The sequence below is a fragment of the Haliaeetus albicilla genome, chromosome 15 (assembly GCF_947461875.1).
Source record: "Haliaeetus albicilla chromosome 15, bHalAlb1.1, whole genome shotgun sequence".
Lineage (NCBI taxonomy): Eukaryota > Metazoa > Chordata > Aves > Accipitriformes > Accipitridae > Haliaeetus > Haliaeetus albicilla.
In genome coordinates this window covers 6,005,171-6,024,074 of record NC_091497.1, presented here as the reverse complement: position 1 = coordinate 6,024,074, position 18,904 = coordinate 6,005,171, and the positions used below count along the sequence as shown (strand labels likewise).

The 18,904-nt window shown below is 39.7% G+C and overlaps 1 protein-coding gene across 3 annotated transcripts in view; it reads right to left on the bottom strand.

Moving 5' to 3' along the window:
• Positions 1-18,904, bottom strand: part of TMTC4 (transmembrane O-mannosyltransferase targeting cadherins 4) — a 60,689-nt gene that overhangs the window by 32,041 nt on the left and 9,744 nt on the right. For all 3 annotated transcript variants that reach the window (XM_069802384.1, XM_069802385.1, XM_069802386.1), the window contains exons 4-6: positions 18,606-18,822; positions 14,621-14,708; positions 746-843 (exon numbers count right to left, since the gene is read on the bottom strand). In XM_069802384.1, coding sequence (XP_069658485.1) covers positions 746-843; positions 14,621-14,708; positions 18,606-18,822 — 403 coding nt within the window. The remainder of the gene's footprint in view (positions 1-745; positions 844-14,620; positions 14,709-18,605; positions 18,823-18,904) is intronic.

Sequence of the window (18,904 nt, the reverse complement as noted above, 5' to 3'; positions counted from 1 at the left end):
TTTTTCTAGCAAGGACAAGAGGGTCCTTGCTGCAAAGAATTCTTCTGATTCTGTTGCTTTATCTATGTCAGTTAAAGCTATAAATCGGATTTATTTATAAAGATATATGGCTATACAAAAGGTAAAAATCACAGATGTAGCACTTCAGGTGGCCGATTTCATCACCCAAAACAGAATGTCTTCACTGAAGCAATAAAAAGCAAGAGCACAATGAACATGAACACTAACTGTATCTGTTTGGATAGACAGATCCTTAAATAAGGGACAGAAGGAAGAGATTCAGTATTAGAAATGCATGAACAATGGCCCTACTTCTATTTACACTGTTCACAAAAGCAAGAGGGTGGAGCTTTTAAAAATGCTCTCCTGCAGTTATATCTTTTTTCATAAGCCTTCAACAAGAGGTTTGTAGGCCTGCTATCTCGACAACTAAATTCAAAACCAAGGCCAACAAATGTGATATACATTGAAACAAACACTCTAAATCTTTTTAAATTTTGCAAAAAATTAACATATAAATGCAACCTGCTTACAAAAGATAAAATGAAGAATTCCAACAGATTGGCAAGGATACAATCAAGACAGATCTACTAGAATACTGCTTTTTGTCAACATTAACTAGTTTTCTGAACAGGACAAAAAGGCATGCATGCAATTAGCTGTGGAGAAGATTCATCTCTGTAGGCTTTACAACTGCACCTGACAGATGCTGAGGTCAAAATTCAGTCAATAAGAGGATTCTTACCAGTATTGTAATTCCTTGTTCTTTGCACAGCATGGCTATCGCACCTAGGATAACACTCACCAGCACCCAGAATATAGAAAAATTATGTCCTTCCTTATCTGTCAAAATAAAGCATGCCATAACATTAGGTTTATACATTTAAAGTTAGAAATCAAAATTAAAATTAGAGTTTTAAAAATATACAGCATTTAATCACAATCTTTTCTATCAGTTAAGATCTGGATACACAGACTTAAAAAGCATAGGGCACCTCCTGCAATATGCTGGCATTTGTCCCTTTATTGCAGTCATTTTCTATTCTCAGAGACATTAGAAATCTCCCTATTTGCTAGACGTTTTAGCCAGATTAATTAGAATGGCAGAAGCTTCACATAGTTTCCACAATTCATTATCTGCAAAGGTTAATTCCCAATATTTAGACACATTTATTATCCTTAGCTAGAGCTCTATCATTACTGGCCACTCTCTTCCAAGCTACCGTAAGAATAAGAAATTCTTTCTAATGGTTACACATGAAGTGTCACACACGCAAACTGTTTTAACTGTAGTCTAATCTACAAAGGCACAATGAGCGGCTTCTCCAGGGCTGCTGCATTTAGCGAGTACCTCATGTCATTTCATTAGCACGGCAATGGAATACCATGGAGCTCAAAAATTTCAGCATCTGAGCAGAAAAGCAGTTAGTTCTTGCACTCGGGAAGCAGTTTTACAGCAGGGTGAGGAAATCTGGGGTTAAGAGATCAAGAGTAACTACAGCTTCTACTCAAAGAGTCTTTAAAGACTGCCCATATAGCTGATTTTGGGTACTACAAGCAGGCATTTCTGAGATTAATATAACAATAAGCCCTACTTCAACCAAGGTACTATCACACACAGAGTACACGGGTACTTCACATAAAAACATATCTGTCACAACCTCTACTCCACAGGTGCAAGCAACAGAGGGAGGCACACTGCTCATTCAGAGGCAGTTTCTTGATTCAAGCAACATGGCCTCTACAAGTATCACAAGAATCAATCTTTGACTTGGCACGTGAAAAAACAAAGTTGAACTCCACATTAATTGACTGAATCCCTTTCCTACTTTCTTTGTTCTCTAGAGCAGTTCTTCCCTACTGCTAATGCAGGTTTGACCCTCAGTACTTAAACAGAACTGCAACAATGGTCTATGGAAAGGGTAGATGGCAGAATTAAGATTAATTTCACCAGAAGTAGGCACCTACACCTAAACTTGCATACTAGGCTTCCTTTCTAACTGGCTGAAAGAAGGGGACACCTTTAGGGATTAAGTTACCTAATTAAATGCAGTTGTCCACCTTTCAGAGAAGTAGCTTGCTCTCTTAACTGATTATAAAGGGAAACTAGTATACTAGCTCAGATGTTGTTGGGTCAGATATAAACCATAACCTCAAGTGTAAAAAGGATCTGCTGACATGGGCCTCCTCTCTCATTTTGAAGCAGACTACTTCTTTGTGGCAGAGAGCAGAAGTTTTCATAAAAATATGTGGAAGAACAGGTTTTGAGTTTGCTTCTAGTACTCCTTTCTTACTTAAGACTTAAAGCTTCAACAGAGCAAATATTAGTATGTTTGAGATTCATCATTGCAATACCTAGTAGGCATTCGTTCCTTCTCCCTCCACTCCAAATCATGTCCTCGCAGGTAAGACTTAACATCAGAGGTGCAGATGTTATGAAGTTAAAAGAAAGCCTTCTGAAGGAAAGAAGTCATACGCATCTCAATAATACCGAAACAAAACATAGAAATACAAAATACATAATGACTAAACTAAAGAAACATTGCAACTAAAAGAAAAAATAATGCAATGAGGAAACTGCAGCTCACATCAATTATACAGAAGAACAACTGAGTGTTGCAATTCATAGAGGAAGGGGCTTCAAAATTCGTTCTAAGAGTATTGCTAAGAATAAAAGGAATCTGTCCTAAATACATCCCTTGAAGGAGCTCTTCAACTCTTCAGACTCTGCAATACAACAGACTGTTCAGCCAGTTCTTGAAATTCAGTATTGGTTTGTTTGGTTTTTTTAAATATAGAAATAAATGAGCTGAGAGAATGCAAAGATGGAAGGCAAAGTGATTGACTGTGTTCACAAAATGACTATCAGTCATTCTTGGTAAGTGTAAAAGGGAGAACAGTGAACAAAGCCAATGGACTTCGCTGAGTTTACTGAAGTATACTTTCTTCTAGTGAGAGTTTTCTTCTTCCCAGAATCAAATTCTGGTGGAGAGAAGTCCAGACAACTAAGCACTGCTCAGAGAAGCAATATTCAGTACTCAAATACAAACTATCTTAACACGAAAGATAATGGGAAGTATATATAGTAAGAGACCAGCTGGCGATTCACAAATGCTTTGATGACTCAAAACGTAAGAGTAATAGGAAAAAAGGAACTAGGTCAAATTATCAAGGACAAGTGTAAAAGCAGCACACTCGTACAGAAACAAACTCAGAAAGGTCACATCACAAAACAAGAAAAGGTAATGTATGTAAAGAACAAACCCCATAATTCCACAGGTATATTAGTAAGAACAGCAACAAGGAAGGAGTTATTCCAATACTCAGTGGGAAAGAAAATGGAAAATGCCAAGAAAACAGAAGTGTTCTGTGTCTTTTTGCTTCATTTTTTCACAAAGAGGTCAGCTGCAATCAGATGGCAAGCACAACACGAGCAGAAAGAGAGCAAGAACAAAAGCAAAAATAGTGAACTACAAGACACAGAATTTATAGAGAAGTTAATCTGTTTTAAATTACAATGACTGGTTAAATTTACTCCAACAGGTCTTATACAACCCAGAGTAACCTCAACTGTTACCGCTGAGAAATCACGAAAAACACATGAGAATCCAGAAGCTTGAAATAAAATAAAACAATGTCTACATGCCTACTTTTAAAGAGGAAAAGAGATATGAAAGGATAAGCTAAAGAAACAAAGCTAAGATGACTGGTCAAAATTACCCAGAAAAAAACGACTTAGACAAAATATTTTCTGGATGGCCCTCTAAAAGATAAAAGGGTATAATTAATTGTTTGGCAAAGACATATTTTAGCCATTTATATCAAACTAAGTATAATTTCTAACTTGGACAGAAAAAAAAGGGCCTTCCCAATGAAAGCAATCCTCTAAACATCCTATACCTTGACTTCATGAAAGCATGAGAATACCACTGGAGACAGTGTGAAATATGCCAGAAGAAATATGAGCTGCATGAAGTTATTATAGAATGGGTACAAATAACAAGCTGGAAAACTACAGTAAGAGTACTAGAGAGCTCACTGTGAAAAATGTAAAGATACATTCTGGATTGGGTCTTTCCTTCGTCTGGCTCTAACAGATAATTTTAAAAATTTGGATGATGGAATAAGGAATATGCTGATTAAGTCCAGAGGTGCTGTCATGCTGCAAAGGCCAGGAAGCATACTAAGGAGAAGTTAGAATTCCATCGACAAACTGGAGAAATGTTCTAGCAAAAAAACCTGATAATCTAATGCTATTCAACAGGCACGCATTCAAAGTTGTGCAGAAACAGGTTTGTCTTCTTGTGAACATCCCAAGTCTCAGATGCCAGGAATGTCTCAGCACGTTGAGTGTAGCCAAGCTTAAGTATGGCCTCTCAAAGATGGTAGAAGCACCCAGCAAAAGAGAAATAATGAGGGACCCATAATGAGGATCTTATGGTAAACAGTGTCAAAGGCCTGGACTTTAGTAAGGCCTTTGACCCAGTCTCCCATAAGACCCTCATACAGGAGCTGTTGATGTATGGGCTGGATGTGCAGACAGTGAGATGGACTGAAAACTGGCTGAATGGCTGGGCCCAGAGGGTGGTCATCAGTGGCACAAAGTCTAATTGGAGGCCAGTAACTACCAGTGTACCCCAGGGGTCAATACTGGGTCCAATCCTGTTCAACATCTTCATTAATGACCTGGATGATGAGGCAGGGTGCACCCTCAGCAAGTTTGCAGATGACGCCAAACTGGGAGGAGTGGCTGATATGCCAGAGGGTCATGCTGCCAACCAGAGGGACCTCGACAGGCTGGAGAAACAGGCTGGTAGGAACCTCATTAAGTTCAACAAGGAGAACTGCAAAATTCTGCACCTGGAGAGGAACAACCCCAGGCACCAGTACATGCTGGGGGCCACTCAGCTGGAAAGCAGCTTGGCAGAAAAGGACCTGGGGGTCCTGGTGGACACCAAGTTGAACATGAGCCAGCAACATGCCCCCGTGGGAAAGAGGACTAAGGGTATCCTGGGCTGCATTAGACAAAATATTGCCAGCAGGCCAAGGGAGGGGATCCTTCTCTTCTACTCTGCACTGATGAGGCCACACCTGGAGTACTGCATCCAGTTCTGGGCTCCCAAGTACACAAGAGCCATGGATGTACTGGAGTGAGTCCAATGAAGGGCCAGTAAGATGATGAAGGGACTGGAGCAAGTCTCCTATTGGGAAAGGCTGAGAATGCTGGGACTGTTCAGCCTGGAGAAGAGAAGGCTCAGGGGGATCTCATCAATATACGTAAATACCTGCAGGGAAGGTGCAAAGACGACAGAGCCAGGCTCTGCTCAGCAGTGCCCAGTGACAGGATCAGAGAAAACTGGCACAAGCTGAAACACAGGAGGTGCTGTCTGAATATCAGGAAACACTTTTTTACTGTGAGGGTGACCGAGCACCGGCGCAGGTTGCCCGGAGAGGTTGTGAAGCCTCCATCCTTGGAGATATTCAAAAGTCATCTGGACATGGTCCTGGACAAGTGGCTCTCGGTGACCCTGCTTGAGCAGGTCAGCTCAGGTGACCTCCAGAGGTCCCTTCCAACCTCAACCATTCTGTGATCCTGGTATCAAGATCTCCTCCTGAAAACCATAATCTCTGTTCCTTTGTTTTCTTTTGCAGCCTCAAAATACATAGATTGTAATATTATGAAAATTCATCAGTGATTAAACTTAAAAGAGAAAGAATTTCATTTAAGGAACATTTTATCTTATGCTTGTTTCTGGGTCAATATGCACAACACCCTCCCACCTGCAGAAATCTCAGTAAACTAGGCTGGAAAAACAGATACAAAAGACTGTCATTCAGCAATGCCTTCAATCTTTTTTTTTTTTCTTTAACAGTGATTTGAAAATGTAAAGCACTGCATAAGTGCTAATTATTACTATGAGATACACACACGCCAACAGAAGTAATCAGTCTAACAAAGCACATTCCCCTAATACGGCGCTGCTTCCCACCAGAAAAATCTTGTGTCAGAAAACGAAACCAATCTTTCATTGGCACCTGTGCCTGGTTGAAACTGGTACACCATATTGTGAGTGGGCATTGTGCCACTCTAACAGATGGACAAAATTGTAAGCATGCCAAAGAAACAGAGTACTTGCAGCTTTTTTTTTTTTTTTTTTTTAAGCTAGAAAAATACAGTGTTTCTATACAAAACCAAATAGGGTTGCTCAGATGGTCCCTCTTTAGGAGTACGTTAAGTCTGAAAGTTGAGGGGATTCAATGAAATACCTATATAAACCATAAACAAGCCATGAGGCCTTCTCCATTTAGGCTGCTAGACTTAAGTATAAGCATTCCTAGAGCAAGGTTGCATACACAAAGTGTTTTACAGTGTGGAATTGACTGATTCTAAATTTATGGGCAGCATATTGACACTACACCTCAATTCTGTCTTGCTAAATGCTAATTCTATTTCGAGGTGGGTTTTTTTCGAGTTATTTATTTTGCAATGTCCTAAATCCACAAGTCAATGAAAACAAATTCCTTAGAAGTTAAGGATATGAAGAAAATACTACATTTAGAGTACCAAGCTTAGTCTTACTCTAAAGTCAAACTAACAATATCCCAAACAATTATTACCAAGTCAGACATTTAGGCATTTGGCATCTCCTTCTTCAGAGCTAACTGGGCAACTTAGGGCTCAGCCAGGTGACAGCTTGGAGCAGTTTAAGAAGTCACCATCTTCAAGTGAAACCCAGTAATTGATTCTGTGAAAGCACCTACTCCTTTGAAAGTTGAAGCAAAGTAAGTTATGTTTTGCTTCTGCAGGAAGTTTTAATTTTTAACTGAAATAGATCACAAACGCTCATATATTCCATTGATGTGCCTTGCCTGCAGGGATGGTATCTTCCAACTAAACTACTACAAATACTCATCTAACCAAGCTCTAAGATTTCCCTGCTTGTGAATTGCTAAGCAAAGGGGGAAGAATTACCTAGTCTTAAAGGATCACATAAGAAACCACTGTTAGAATTAACTTAAGCCTGAGATCTCCTTGTGTGTCTCCAAATGTACATACTACTGCAGCTCAGCTCAGTGTTTCACTTAATAATGAAATTACAATAGCAAATGCCATTCCTAAATATATGCAAGCATCTCAAACTCATGACATATAGGCTACAGCAAGGGGGTCATCCATCCCTGAATTACATCATCTTGGACAAGCCAAAGTTAGCACTAATTCTACAAAAAAGGTTATTGTTTCTCCCCTGCCCACTAAAATAATAAAATTGTTAGGTTTTGCACATACAACTATTTCTTCCCAGTGTGTTCACATATGAACAGCAGAGCACACAGTTGAAAAATCAGGGTCCACATGTTTAATAATGGTAAATAGCTCTTGACCATTTGCAAAATAGCTAACAAATTCTCCATATCTTCAAAACAACCTCTTTCACACAGGAGACTTAAACATTTCCAATCTATAGGAAAACCTCCATAATACAAACCTCCAATATTCACAAAACTCATCACTACAGTCTACTTCACATGCTTTATTAAATTAGCAATGAACTAGTAGATGATTAACGGGCAGCTACACAGAACAGAACAAAACAGAAACACACAACCAGAACAAAATAATTTTTAGAAGTCATAGCATATGAACAGACAGATGATCCCCTGTTTAATATCCAGGCCAATATTATCCACATGAAGCAAATCATGAACTCATCATTTTACATCACTCGGAGATCGCCAGTGCAGATGGCAAATACATGCAACTGGATCACTGTCAAAGTTGAAGACAAAGGCAGGCAAAATGAATACTACAGCCGTTTTAAATCGCCTTATGAATTCCCAGAGAAGCTGCATTAAAATTCAACAAAGTTAATAACCCACAGTTCCCTTCAGAACATACCTAGGTTGTCAGCTCTTGCTGTCTCCAAAGCCTACGCAGTAGATTTGTCCCCACAGTTGTGTTTTAAAACAGCAGGACAGAATGAGAACAACAGATTAGTTCCTTGCAAATATAAATGTTATCCTATCAAAGATGGTAACATCAAAAAATGTATATTGGGAAAAAAGTAACAGAATTGTAGAAATTCAGTAAGACATAATTAAAGCCCACATAGTGCGTTAAATGCTTATACTTTAAAAAAATATATAATAATGCTACGGATTCTGGCTAAAAGAAGCTGTCTACCCAAAAATCCACCAAAACCACAAATAAACCACATCAGGCAAACAAGCTGCAGTATATCTTGAGCTTTACAAAACCCATTTATTTCCTTTGGAAGTTTTCCAGTCTGACACTGGTATTTTTCTGATCTCCTGATCGTTTTCAGTATTATATACACTTTCCCCACAGCACCCCCAAATCCTCCTCAGACATTTTATGAGTCCTTACTCCCAAGCAAAAAAAACCATATTCCTACATTCATTCACTTAGACATCAGGTGAAAACAATCACTAACCAGTCTCTCTTCTATGACTTCTATCTCCTTTAGAGAAGACCAAGAAAGACAGTTCAACAACTATGTCTACGCTGGTGAAACACAAACAGATTTCTGTAACTCAGCTGTACACAAATCTCACATTGCCTTGCTGCAAGAATAGTCAGGTTCTTTATGAAAGACTTAGATAATCTGTCTGATAGTAGCATTGGGATGTTGCTGGTGACAAAACAGTGTTTGTTACTGAGGACACAACCATAACAGTAGCATCAACTCAGGCTTTTCAATGTTTGTTTTACTCTGATGTTCACTCAAAGTTCATCAGGAAAAGCGAACTGGCATCAAACATGTTTTGGTAACTGTATTTTAAAGACAGTACAAATGCAGTCCACAAATCCTGAAAGCCTTAGAGTTGTACCCTCTTTTAAGTACTGCAAGAGTCATGCTACCATGCATCTATTAATAACAATTTTAAAAGTCCACCTTCAATAGTTCTTCCCCTACTGCTTATAAAAAGCTGGTGACCTAAGTGCTATATACATGTGACAGCCAAATCCAGAAACAAGGACACATACAGTTGACCTAGGGGTTTGGGTCATGCTTGCTTTAATATATAAAAAATCTAGCAGAACAAAAGGAAATAGGATGTTAGAACAACCTGGTAGATCCAACTTTTCTGTAGGATCATCAAAAAGCAGCTATATTTGACTAGAAACATAAGCCTGATGCAATGGAACGCACAGAGGGTTTTTTGGTTTTCTCCCCCTCTTTCTTACTAAGATTATTCCACAAAGATAAATTACCATCTTGATCCGACTAGCAAGTGATGCAATACCAACCCTTAACTTGGACTAGAACTATCAATGTGCACTGGTGGTATTGCATACTTTCTGGATCTTGTGGATTTGCCAGCAGAAGGAAAACATTTTGAGAGAAGAAAGCCACTTCCATGTATTTGGTTACCTTTTCCTAAAGCCTTTCAAACAAACACAGAATCACAGAACAGCCCAGGTTGGAGGGGGCTGCCAAATATCATCTGGTCCAACCTTTCGAGGGTAAGGGAGCCTAGATGAGATTACCTAGCACCCTGTCCAATTGTGTCTTGAAAACCTCCAGTGATGGGGACTCTGCCATGTCTCTGGAGAGGTTGTTCCAATGATTAATTGTTCTCACTGTAAAAAATTTATTCCTTATATCAAGGTGAAACCTCTCCCAGTGCAACTTGTACCCATTGCCCCTTGTCTTCTCCATGTGGCTCCTTGTGCAGAGAGGAGCCTCCGTTCTCTTTGTAGCTGCCTTTTCCAATACAGACATTACCCTTTCCTATACAGACACTGATGTTCAAACAGCTGCCTGATGGGTTGGACCAACCTCCCCTCCCAAAGGAAAAAAATTATAGCAAGGGCAGAAGCAAAACTGGTTGTGGTGGGGTTTGGCTAGAGGATAATTGGGTACAGTGGAGAACAGGACTGCCGTTTGGAGGGACCATGACAAGCTGGAGGAATGGGCTGGCAGAAGCCTTGTGAAAATCAAAGACAGCACCATGCAACAGTCCAGGCTGGGGGCTGCTTAGGCAGCAGCTCTGCAGAAAAGGATCTGGAGTTCCTGGCTGACAAGTTGAAGATGAGTCAGTAGTGTGACTTTGCAGCAATGAAGGTTAAATGCACGCTGGGCTGTACTAGCTACAGCATACCCAGCAGGTCAGAGAAAGCGGTTGTTCCTCTCTACTCAGCTCTTATGAGGCCACATCAGGAGTGCTGTGTTCAACGTGGTGTCCAATACAAGAAACACATCAATAACCTGAAGTCCAGTAAAGAACCACTAAGATGGTTAGGAGGCTGAAGAATATAACATAGGAAAAGAGGCTGAGGCGAACTGGTCATGTGTCACTTCCCTGCCATCCTTGAAGATTTTTGCAACTCACCCAGCTAAGGCCCCAAGCAATGTGATCTATGAAGTTAACTCTGCTTTAAACTGTTGGACTAACGATGACCTCCAGAGTCTCCTTCTGACCTAATTTGCTCTATGATCTACGGTAAAAGGAGGCTAGATTGCTTCATTTTAGCAGCCACTTGCACTTCTGCCTAATTGAAATGACAATGGAAATGCACCCTAAGTTACAAGCCTAGTCTTCCTAAGCTTCTACACAACTGAGAGATTTTGGTACCTCTAGAAGATGATTGCAAGTGCCTAAAATAAGCTATTCCTCTGACCGGCCATCAAAAGAAGTCTGCGTCTTACCAGTGACTACACAGAAGGAGCAGGGAGAAAAGGCTTTTAAGTTGCATGCCCAAGTTAGATACTTAAGGTCACAAAGTAGCCAAATCTCCTGAAGGTTCAGCCAATAAAGCCTGAGAATACCACATACCTAAGGCAAAACGCAGCTGGCTTATGAGGCTGGAGGTCAAGTTCGTAGGGATACTGGTGGTAGAGACAACCTGGGATTCATCCCAGAGTACTGAAGGAGTTAGCAGATGTTATTGCAGGACCCCTCTCGATCATCTGCCAAAGGTCTTGGGAGTCTAGGGAAGCTAGCCAGTGTTATTCCAATCTACAAAAATGATCTGAGGGACAACCCAGGGAACTACAGACCTGTTAGTCTAACCTCAGTTCCTGGAAAAATTATGGAGAAGATTATACTGAGTACTATTGAAAGAATAGTGCAATCATCAGGCACAGTCAGCATGGATTCATAAAGGGCAAGTCCTGTTTAACTAATTTGATATCCTTACACGATAAGGTCACCCCCCTAGCTGATGAAGGGAAGGTGGTGGATGTAGTTTTTCTCGATTTTAGTAAGGCTTTTGATACTGTCCCTCACAGCATCCCTCCAGACAAGTTGTCCAACTGTGGGATGAGCAGGTTCACAGTGTGCTGGGTGAAGAACTGGCTGAAGGGCATTTCAAAGGGTTGTAGTGAATGGGGCTATATCTGGCTGGCGACCGGTCACCAGCACCTCAGGGCTCAATTCTAGGGCCAGTGCTGTTCAATATCTTTATCAATGACGTGGATGCAGGAGTTGAATGGACCATTAGAAGCTTACTGATGATACCAAACTGGGAGGTGCTGTTGACTCTCTTGAGGGACTGGAGCCTTGCAGAGGGAACTAGATAGATTGGAGCATTGGGCTATGATTAATGGGATGAAATTTAGCAAGTCGAAACGTCCAATTCTGCACCTAGGATGGAGTAATGCCAGGCACAAGCATGAATTGGGAAAAGAGTGGCTGGCGAGCCGCCCTGCAGAAAGGGATCTGGGGGTGCTGGTCGACAGCAGGGTCAGTGTGAGTCAGCTGTGTGCCCTGGCAGCCAGGAGGGCAAACCCCATCCTGGGGGGCATCACACACAGTATGACCAGCCGGTCAAAAGAGGTGATTATCCCACTGTATTCCGCATTGGTGCGGCCTCACCGGGAGCACTGTGTGCACTTCTGGGCCCCACAATTTAAGAAGGATGTTAAGGTCCCTGAATGCATTCAGAGGAGGGCAACAAAGCTGGTGAAAGGGCTGGAAGGAACTCCTATGAGGAGCAGCTAAGGACCTCATAGGCTTGTCTAGTTTGGGGAAAAGAAGGCTGAGGGGCGACCTCATTGCTCTCTAGAGCTTCCTGAGGCAGGGACGTGGAGAGGGAAGTGCTAATCTCTTTTCCCTGGTACCCAGTGATAGGATGCATGGGAGTGGTTCAAAGCTGCATCAGAGGAAATTCAGACTGGACATTAGGAAGCATTTCTTTACCAAGAGGGTGATCAAACACTGGAACAGGCTTCCTAGAGGGGTGGTCAATGCCCCAAGCCTGTCAGTGTTTAAGAGACATTTGGACAATGCCCTTACAACATGCTTTAACTTCTGGTCAGCCCTGAATTGGTCAGGCAGTTGGACTAGATGATCCTTGTAAGTCCCTTCCAACTGTAGTAGTCTATTTTATCCTATCTCACCCACCTTTCCATTTACAAATGAGTGATTTTCACAGCAAGGCACATCCAGGAGGAGCAATGAATCTCACCTAGGCATTTCAAAATCATGTTTCAGACCAGAACCATTCTGACCTGAAACCTTGACTCTGAAATGTCTGGGGTTTGGCACATTGCTCATCAGCCTGCAGCAGATCATCTAAGGTTCAGAGGAAAGAAATACTCTGAAGCTTGAGCTCCTCCCTTCAGGCTCCATGCAAGATCTGCTAAAGAACGTACTACTGCTCTCCACAGTGCTGGAAATAACTTTTCAATCTCTCGTTTCAGGACGTGCCAGATAGGATCTGCAAGAACCTGAAATTGTCACCAAGCTACCCATTTTGAGGAAACTGTTGGGAGAGACTCAAGTATGTAACTTGGATACAAATTCTTGAGTACAAAGAAAGTCTACATTTCTTTAATAAGTCACTGAGGGAAAAGCAGGCAGTGAAGGTGACAGTAAAGACTGAAAACTGATCTGAAAGACAAAAGGCACAACTATGCTGGCAGGCTATAGTTTTCCTTGGCAAATCTGCTTAAGAGACACAGCTCTGACCCTATTATGATGTAATGCCCAATAAAAAATACCAAGTGCTACTTTGTATCTTGTCTTCACAACGTTTTCCTTGCTCTGTATCAATGATGAGAGTTTCAGTACAAGAATATTATTAAAATGACACTGACTTCTAAAAGCTATCAACTGGCCTTTGCAAGTTGTACAAGCACTCAGAATATCCCTAAACAGAGTACACATCACATTCTTAATCATCCCTGAGATGTCCTCTATAACAAAATTATAAAATTATAGAGTCCTACATAAAAGTCTCCAATGGTCATCCTAAGAATTTGGCTCTGGAGTTCTTCAAGCAAAGATCATTACCCCTGCCTGTATCAATAAACTAGAAAGCACAGAGCCAATATTTTGGTTTATCTAATTTACTCTGGCACTAACAGAAGAAACATCAAAGCACAATCATACCCAGTAAAAAAGGTGAGGAAAGAATAAATGAGCAAGCAAGATCCCAAGGCCAATTTTCATCAAGAAATTATTAGTTCAGTTGAAAGAAATGAAACCTACTCAAAGGAGAGGAGAAATATCATAAGTGAACAGGAATCACCATAAGTATCATTTTAAGTGGCAAAGATTAAGTTAAACTTATTATATTAGTTGTAGAAATATGCAAAATAGTTCTAAACAATCTAAACTCAATTAGCAGGAGCTATTCACAGCATCTTAGAGCTCACTGTGGACTAACTTACCCCTCTCAGCCTAGGCTAAGCTCTATGATGCCATGACTATGTTGTTAAGCTAGATCACCTAAAGCCAGCTCAGGTGTATTTACCTCTGTAATACACTCCCAACTCCAGTTAAACATTACAAGCCATGCCTATTGAACTGATATTGTACAAGCTCTTCACAACACACCTCCTCATGAGTTCACCAAATGATTCCCATATTTCCTGTGGTGGGGCACATTCAGATACCAGACTGCATGTCCTGTATAGTTTTTCATAATCATGAATTCATGTATTCTTGTGTGTTTCTTTAACAGAGCCCCAAGATAATTTCTCCAGAACTGTATTTGAACTGCCGACCTGCATTCAGATCAAATAATACAACAGATCTAAAAGCTCACTTGAAAAAACATCTACGAAAGGAAATGTTCATGTTAAATACAGCTCTCTTACAAAAACTCTATGAGTAACACTATATTCAGAATGTATATGCCAGCACTTGCATATTGCAGGAATTTAGAGGCCTTACTCATATGAATAATTCTTTACAATTCATTAAAAATACAAGTAAGGTTCCTAAAGTTCGCTTCCATTTAAGCCATCCCAACATCAGGGCATAAAGTGTACTAAAATATTTAAGAATATACATTTATAGGTTTGATTTCTAAAATACTTATTAAAATATTTCTTTACGCTTCTAAACAATAAAACATTTAACAAATAAGCCTATTATAAAACAGACTTCTCTTAAAATAAATTCTTAGTGTTTAACGGGAATTAGCGACAGCAACTCTTCCAGCTCGTCTAACAACAAAAACCAGCTAAAGCAGGTTTTTTGGGGGGTTTGGGGGTTGGGGTTTTTTAAAATATTTTATGAGGTTATAAACATTAATAAATTCAAACCACATCAAGCTGACATTTTTAGTTTTGCTATACTTCACTGAAATGTATGAATGCAGAAAATATACACAATATAAAATGAAAGGGGCAATCAGAATGCTTACTTTCTCTAAATGCTTTACAGTAGCCAAGGAATGACAACAAAAAGAACAGGGCACACAGTAGGTCTGCTCTGCCAACAATCCCAGCAACCTTAAAAAAACAAAAAAAAAAAAAAAAAAAAAAGAGAAAAAAAGTTTCAGATTACCAGATTTTATTCTTAGAAAACCTGAGATAAAGATACACACACATATACAAAGTGAAATTTGCCAAAGAATATCGCTGTATCACTATCACTTCTTTTTTTTTAACCTGGTTTACTGGATTAGTGATACCCAGTTTTCTAAGCTGCATCCTACTTTTGATTGGGTATTGCTTAGTATCAACTAGGTAAATGATTTGGCTTTAATTTATGAAAAACTGCTGTTTTAAGAAGTGAAGAAGGACCTCACTGAATAAAATGTAGACTCTGCCCAATTCTGTCTGTTTTTTGGATCAGGTTGCCTTTCAGTAGAATGCTTAGCAAACATCCTGAAATCCAACAAAATTGGCAGCTCTTTTTTGCTGAAATGCAAATCAAGACTGTCCACTTCCAGAAGACAAGCCAGCCTTCAAATTTCAGTCTGAACACTTAGAATGGACAAATAGTTTCCAGCCCGCAAAATCAGGAAAAAAACCCCCACCCCTCCAGCAGCTTCTTGTGTTATATTAATTGATTTTATTAGAGGTACCTCCAAATGCATCTTGTAACAGAAGCTGTACTAACACAAAAGAAAACGAGAAGCGCATTCTGGGACCTCTGTACTCTGGATTTGCGCCAACCTACTTAAATCAAGAGCATTCTCAGGGCCATCAACAAGCTTTGGTTCAAGCCCTTAAACTGTATTTACAATAACTTGCTGAGACACAGCATGACATATTTTTGGATCTTCATTCCTCAATTACAGAAGTGTTGGGATACACCATGAATTTTTCGTTGAAATCACGACACAGGGGGTTGGCAGGGAACTGTATAGGCTCTGATGTTGGCACCTCACTACAACATACACCCAGAGCAAGGATCATAGAAACACCCCTTACTTTTCAGTCTACCTCTGCTTCCTGGAGTGCTGGGTTCCATGTTTCCAGGGAAGGTGTACACAGAGGCCTTTCTGAAGCAGGGCAGAAGAGCTACAGGTTTTTTTTTTTAATCCACTTTTTGAAGTGATGTTTCAGGGACAAAAGCAGAAACTTTGGTTCCTGTGTAGTACACCAGTTGTCCCATTTTGTGAGTGGAACAGAAAGAGGAAAGTAAAGAGATAAATTGCATCTTCATTTTGTTTAAAGGCACCTGCTAACCCTCTGTTAGGAAAAGGGCATTTTTTTGTGTCAGTCTGACATGATGGAACAACTATTTCTAAAGAACATTAGAGAGAGAAAGAGAAGTGTAGAGGCACGAGAGTAGGACTGAATCTACTGAAGAGACTCCCTCCCACTTTACCCCCTCAGCTTCACTCAAGCACTGTAAAAGGAGAAACTGTTGGACTCCAAAATTCGGTTCAGAAAAACTTCTTGATTTATCCAAAGCCAGGCATCTAACTTTCCTGCTTCTTCTTCTATCTTATAAAGGAATTACGAGAATTAACTCGATAGCTGTGGAGTACTTTGAAAGGTGAAAATAACGAAGTGTCATTCTGTTTCGGGAGCTGCTCTCAGCTAATGAGATAAAAGTAAAGGTGAACTGACACAATTTTGAAAACAGATGCCAACTTGTTACAACAAAGAGATTAAAGGGCTAATAACACACATATAGCCTCAGATGACTCCAACAGTACAATGTTACCTCAAATGCAGGATCAGGCCTATAGTGTCTGGTAACAAGGTAAACAAAAAAATAGTTTTAAATTAGTATCAGGTATATTCTTATGTCTGCATTTCATTTAGTATTTCACCACTCAAGTGTTACAAAAAATAAGCATTTTTTTTAGAGAAGAGAACTACACCACAAGAGTGTTTACTTGTAGGTAGAAAAATTATAATGACAGATGTTTTTCTTACATAGGTACTGAAAGCATTAAACTTTTCAAGATCTGTTTTACATGACAGTTTGTTTTGTGCTGTATATACCAAAATCCAAAGCAGCAGACAGATTCTTCACAATTTTATGTCAAAATATGTCATCTTATTTCAAAACCAGTATGTCATGATACTTAAAACTCACAGCTTTAAAACCATGAGGAATGTTTTTCGAGGAGATGCTGCCTGACACAGACTCATGCTAGAAGCACAGCAGTATCGTGACTGCTTCAGTGCAGCAAGATTTATTATTCACTGTGTAAATGATTAGAGGCCTTTGTTCACTCCTGGATCTTAGAAGAGACATGGTATGTAACCATGCTACTTTTTTCCTCTTCTTCCAATGTTTGCCCAAAGCATATGCAAGTCTTCAAACCTCACAGACCACATCACTTGTAATTTATTTGACATGACCAAGGTCTTATTAACATTTGCCTGCTGATTTAAATATATTTTTAGAGTCAAATGGAATGAAGAATAAAATTATGGATATTGATAAAGGAGACAATAGTAGGTCTATTAAAAAGTTAAGACTCAAGTGAGATTTCTCTTTACATGTCAGAACATCAAAAGCACTGAGGACTTGTTTTACTTCACTTTGACATCCAGAACTGGTTTTGGAGAACAAATACAAGGGGCCCTTCTGACACTAGCACAATGTGCTCTCACAAAGAAGTTATTCTGCAGGTGAGCAAACACCAGAGAATGACTGGCAGGATGTTTTAGCCATACTGCCCCAAAAGGTGTGAAATTACTAATACCTAACTTTGCACTGTGTCTAGGTTTCCAATATAGGCAGGGTCCCCAGTCAACAGGGAGGCATAGCTTTCCGTAACCTCTTCCCCATCAATCACGTGCAAAGCAAATGAAAAAAGCCCAAACCATAGCATACTGTGAATAAATAAGTATCAGTGCCACATATATAGAACAAAGTGCACTGAGGATTCAGTGTTCAAACTAGCACGAAGATCAAAGTTAAAGTTAGCACTTCTTCAGTAGCTCAGTCCTTTGAAACTCTAAAAAAAAAAAATTATCCCTGCATTGTAATTATTTTATATTTCATTTATTCATTATTACAAGATCAAGCCATCAGGGATCACATCCAGCAAGCCCACTGGCATAAGGCCATAAGATTTTGTTAGTTATGAGTGCAAAAGAGCTTTCTAAGAAAACCATCTCCTCTTCACTAGAATTTCCACACAAGGACTTTGATCTTTGGTCAGGTATTTTAATTGGCTGCTACACATATGCCATGTTTCCATTCTGCATCTTTACAGCTTCAACTTCCAGCTCCTGTTATGCTTTTGTCTGCACTATTAAAGGGCCCACTACTATGAAATTTGTGTTCCCCATGTACGTAATTACAGACTGTGATAAAAAACAACATCCTTTAATCTTCTCCTTCATATTTAAAATATAAACCCATAGAATTTGATCTCTCATGACGCAGGATGATTTCCAGTCCTTAAATCATTTTCATGGCTCTTCTGAGCCCCCTCCATTTCTCCCCATAGCATGGATTCAAAACTGGATGCAGTATTCTAATCCAGTCACATACAGAGTTCATATAATGCCCCTACTCCAATTTTCTATCTCCTTGTTTTTTTATCAAAGCAAATGGAAATGAAAAGTGGTTATGTGTTTACATTCAGTTTATCTTCCATTCTCCTTGGCTCCTCATGAGATAATGTTTCTAGTAATGAATTCTTAATCCAGTAATTAGGGAAACTCTGTAGTTTAGGGCTATCCTTCTTTAGTTATTGTACTTAAATGATTTAATTTATCTTCCTTAATAAGGTCCAGCCCTGTGGAATTACAAGCTTTTGGAAGTACTAACCATAATATTTGATTGTTCTCATAAGACATGTGCCAAGAGAAGCGTTAAAAATATATAAAAGCAATCTGTAGAGTATAAGGCTATGTCAGAATTAATTAGTCAAGGTGGTCAAGAACTTCTAAGATATAAATCGTTGGAGCTAGTTATTCAGTACTTACACATTCAGTGTGCACTGGATGTACAGCAAACAGCAAAGCAGCTAGAAGAGATGTCTTTGGAGCCAGGTTTAGCCTTCTTCCTTTATTACTGAATTGCAGTCCACCCAATAATATCGAGAACACATCAACCATCAACACTGAGATAGTACAATGCAGTATTATATTGATGACATGGAAACCAACTGGATAGAAGCCTCCAGCAAAAAGGTAATTAATTCTATATAGAAACAAAAACATTAAGGCTAGGACTTAAATCAATGGTTAGAGAGATGCAAACACAAAACCTAAACGACCCCATA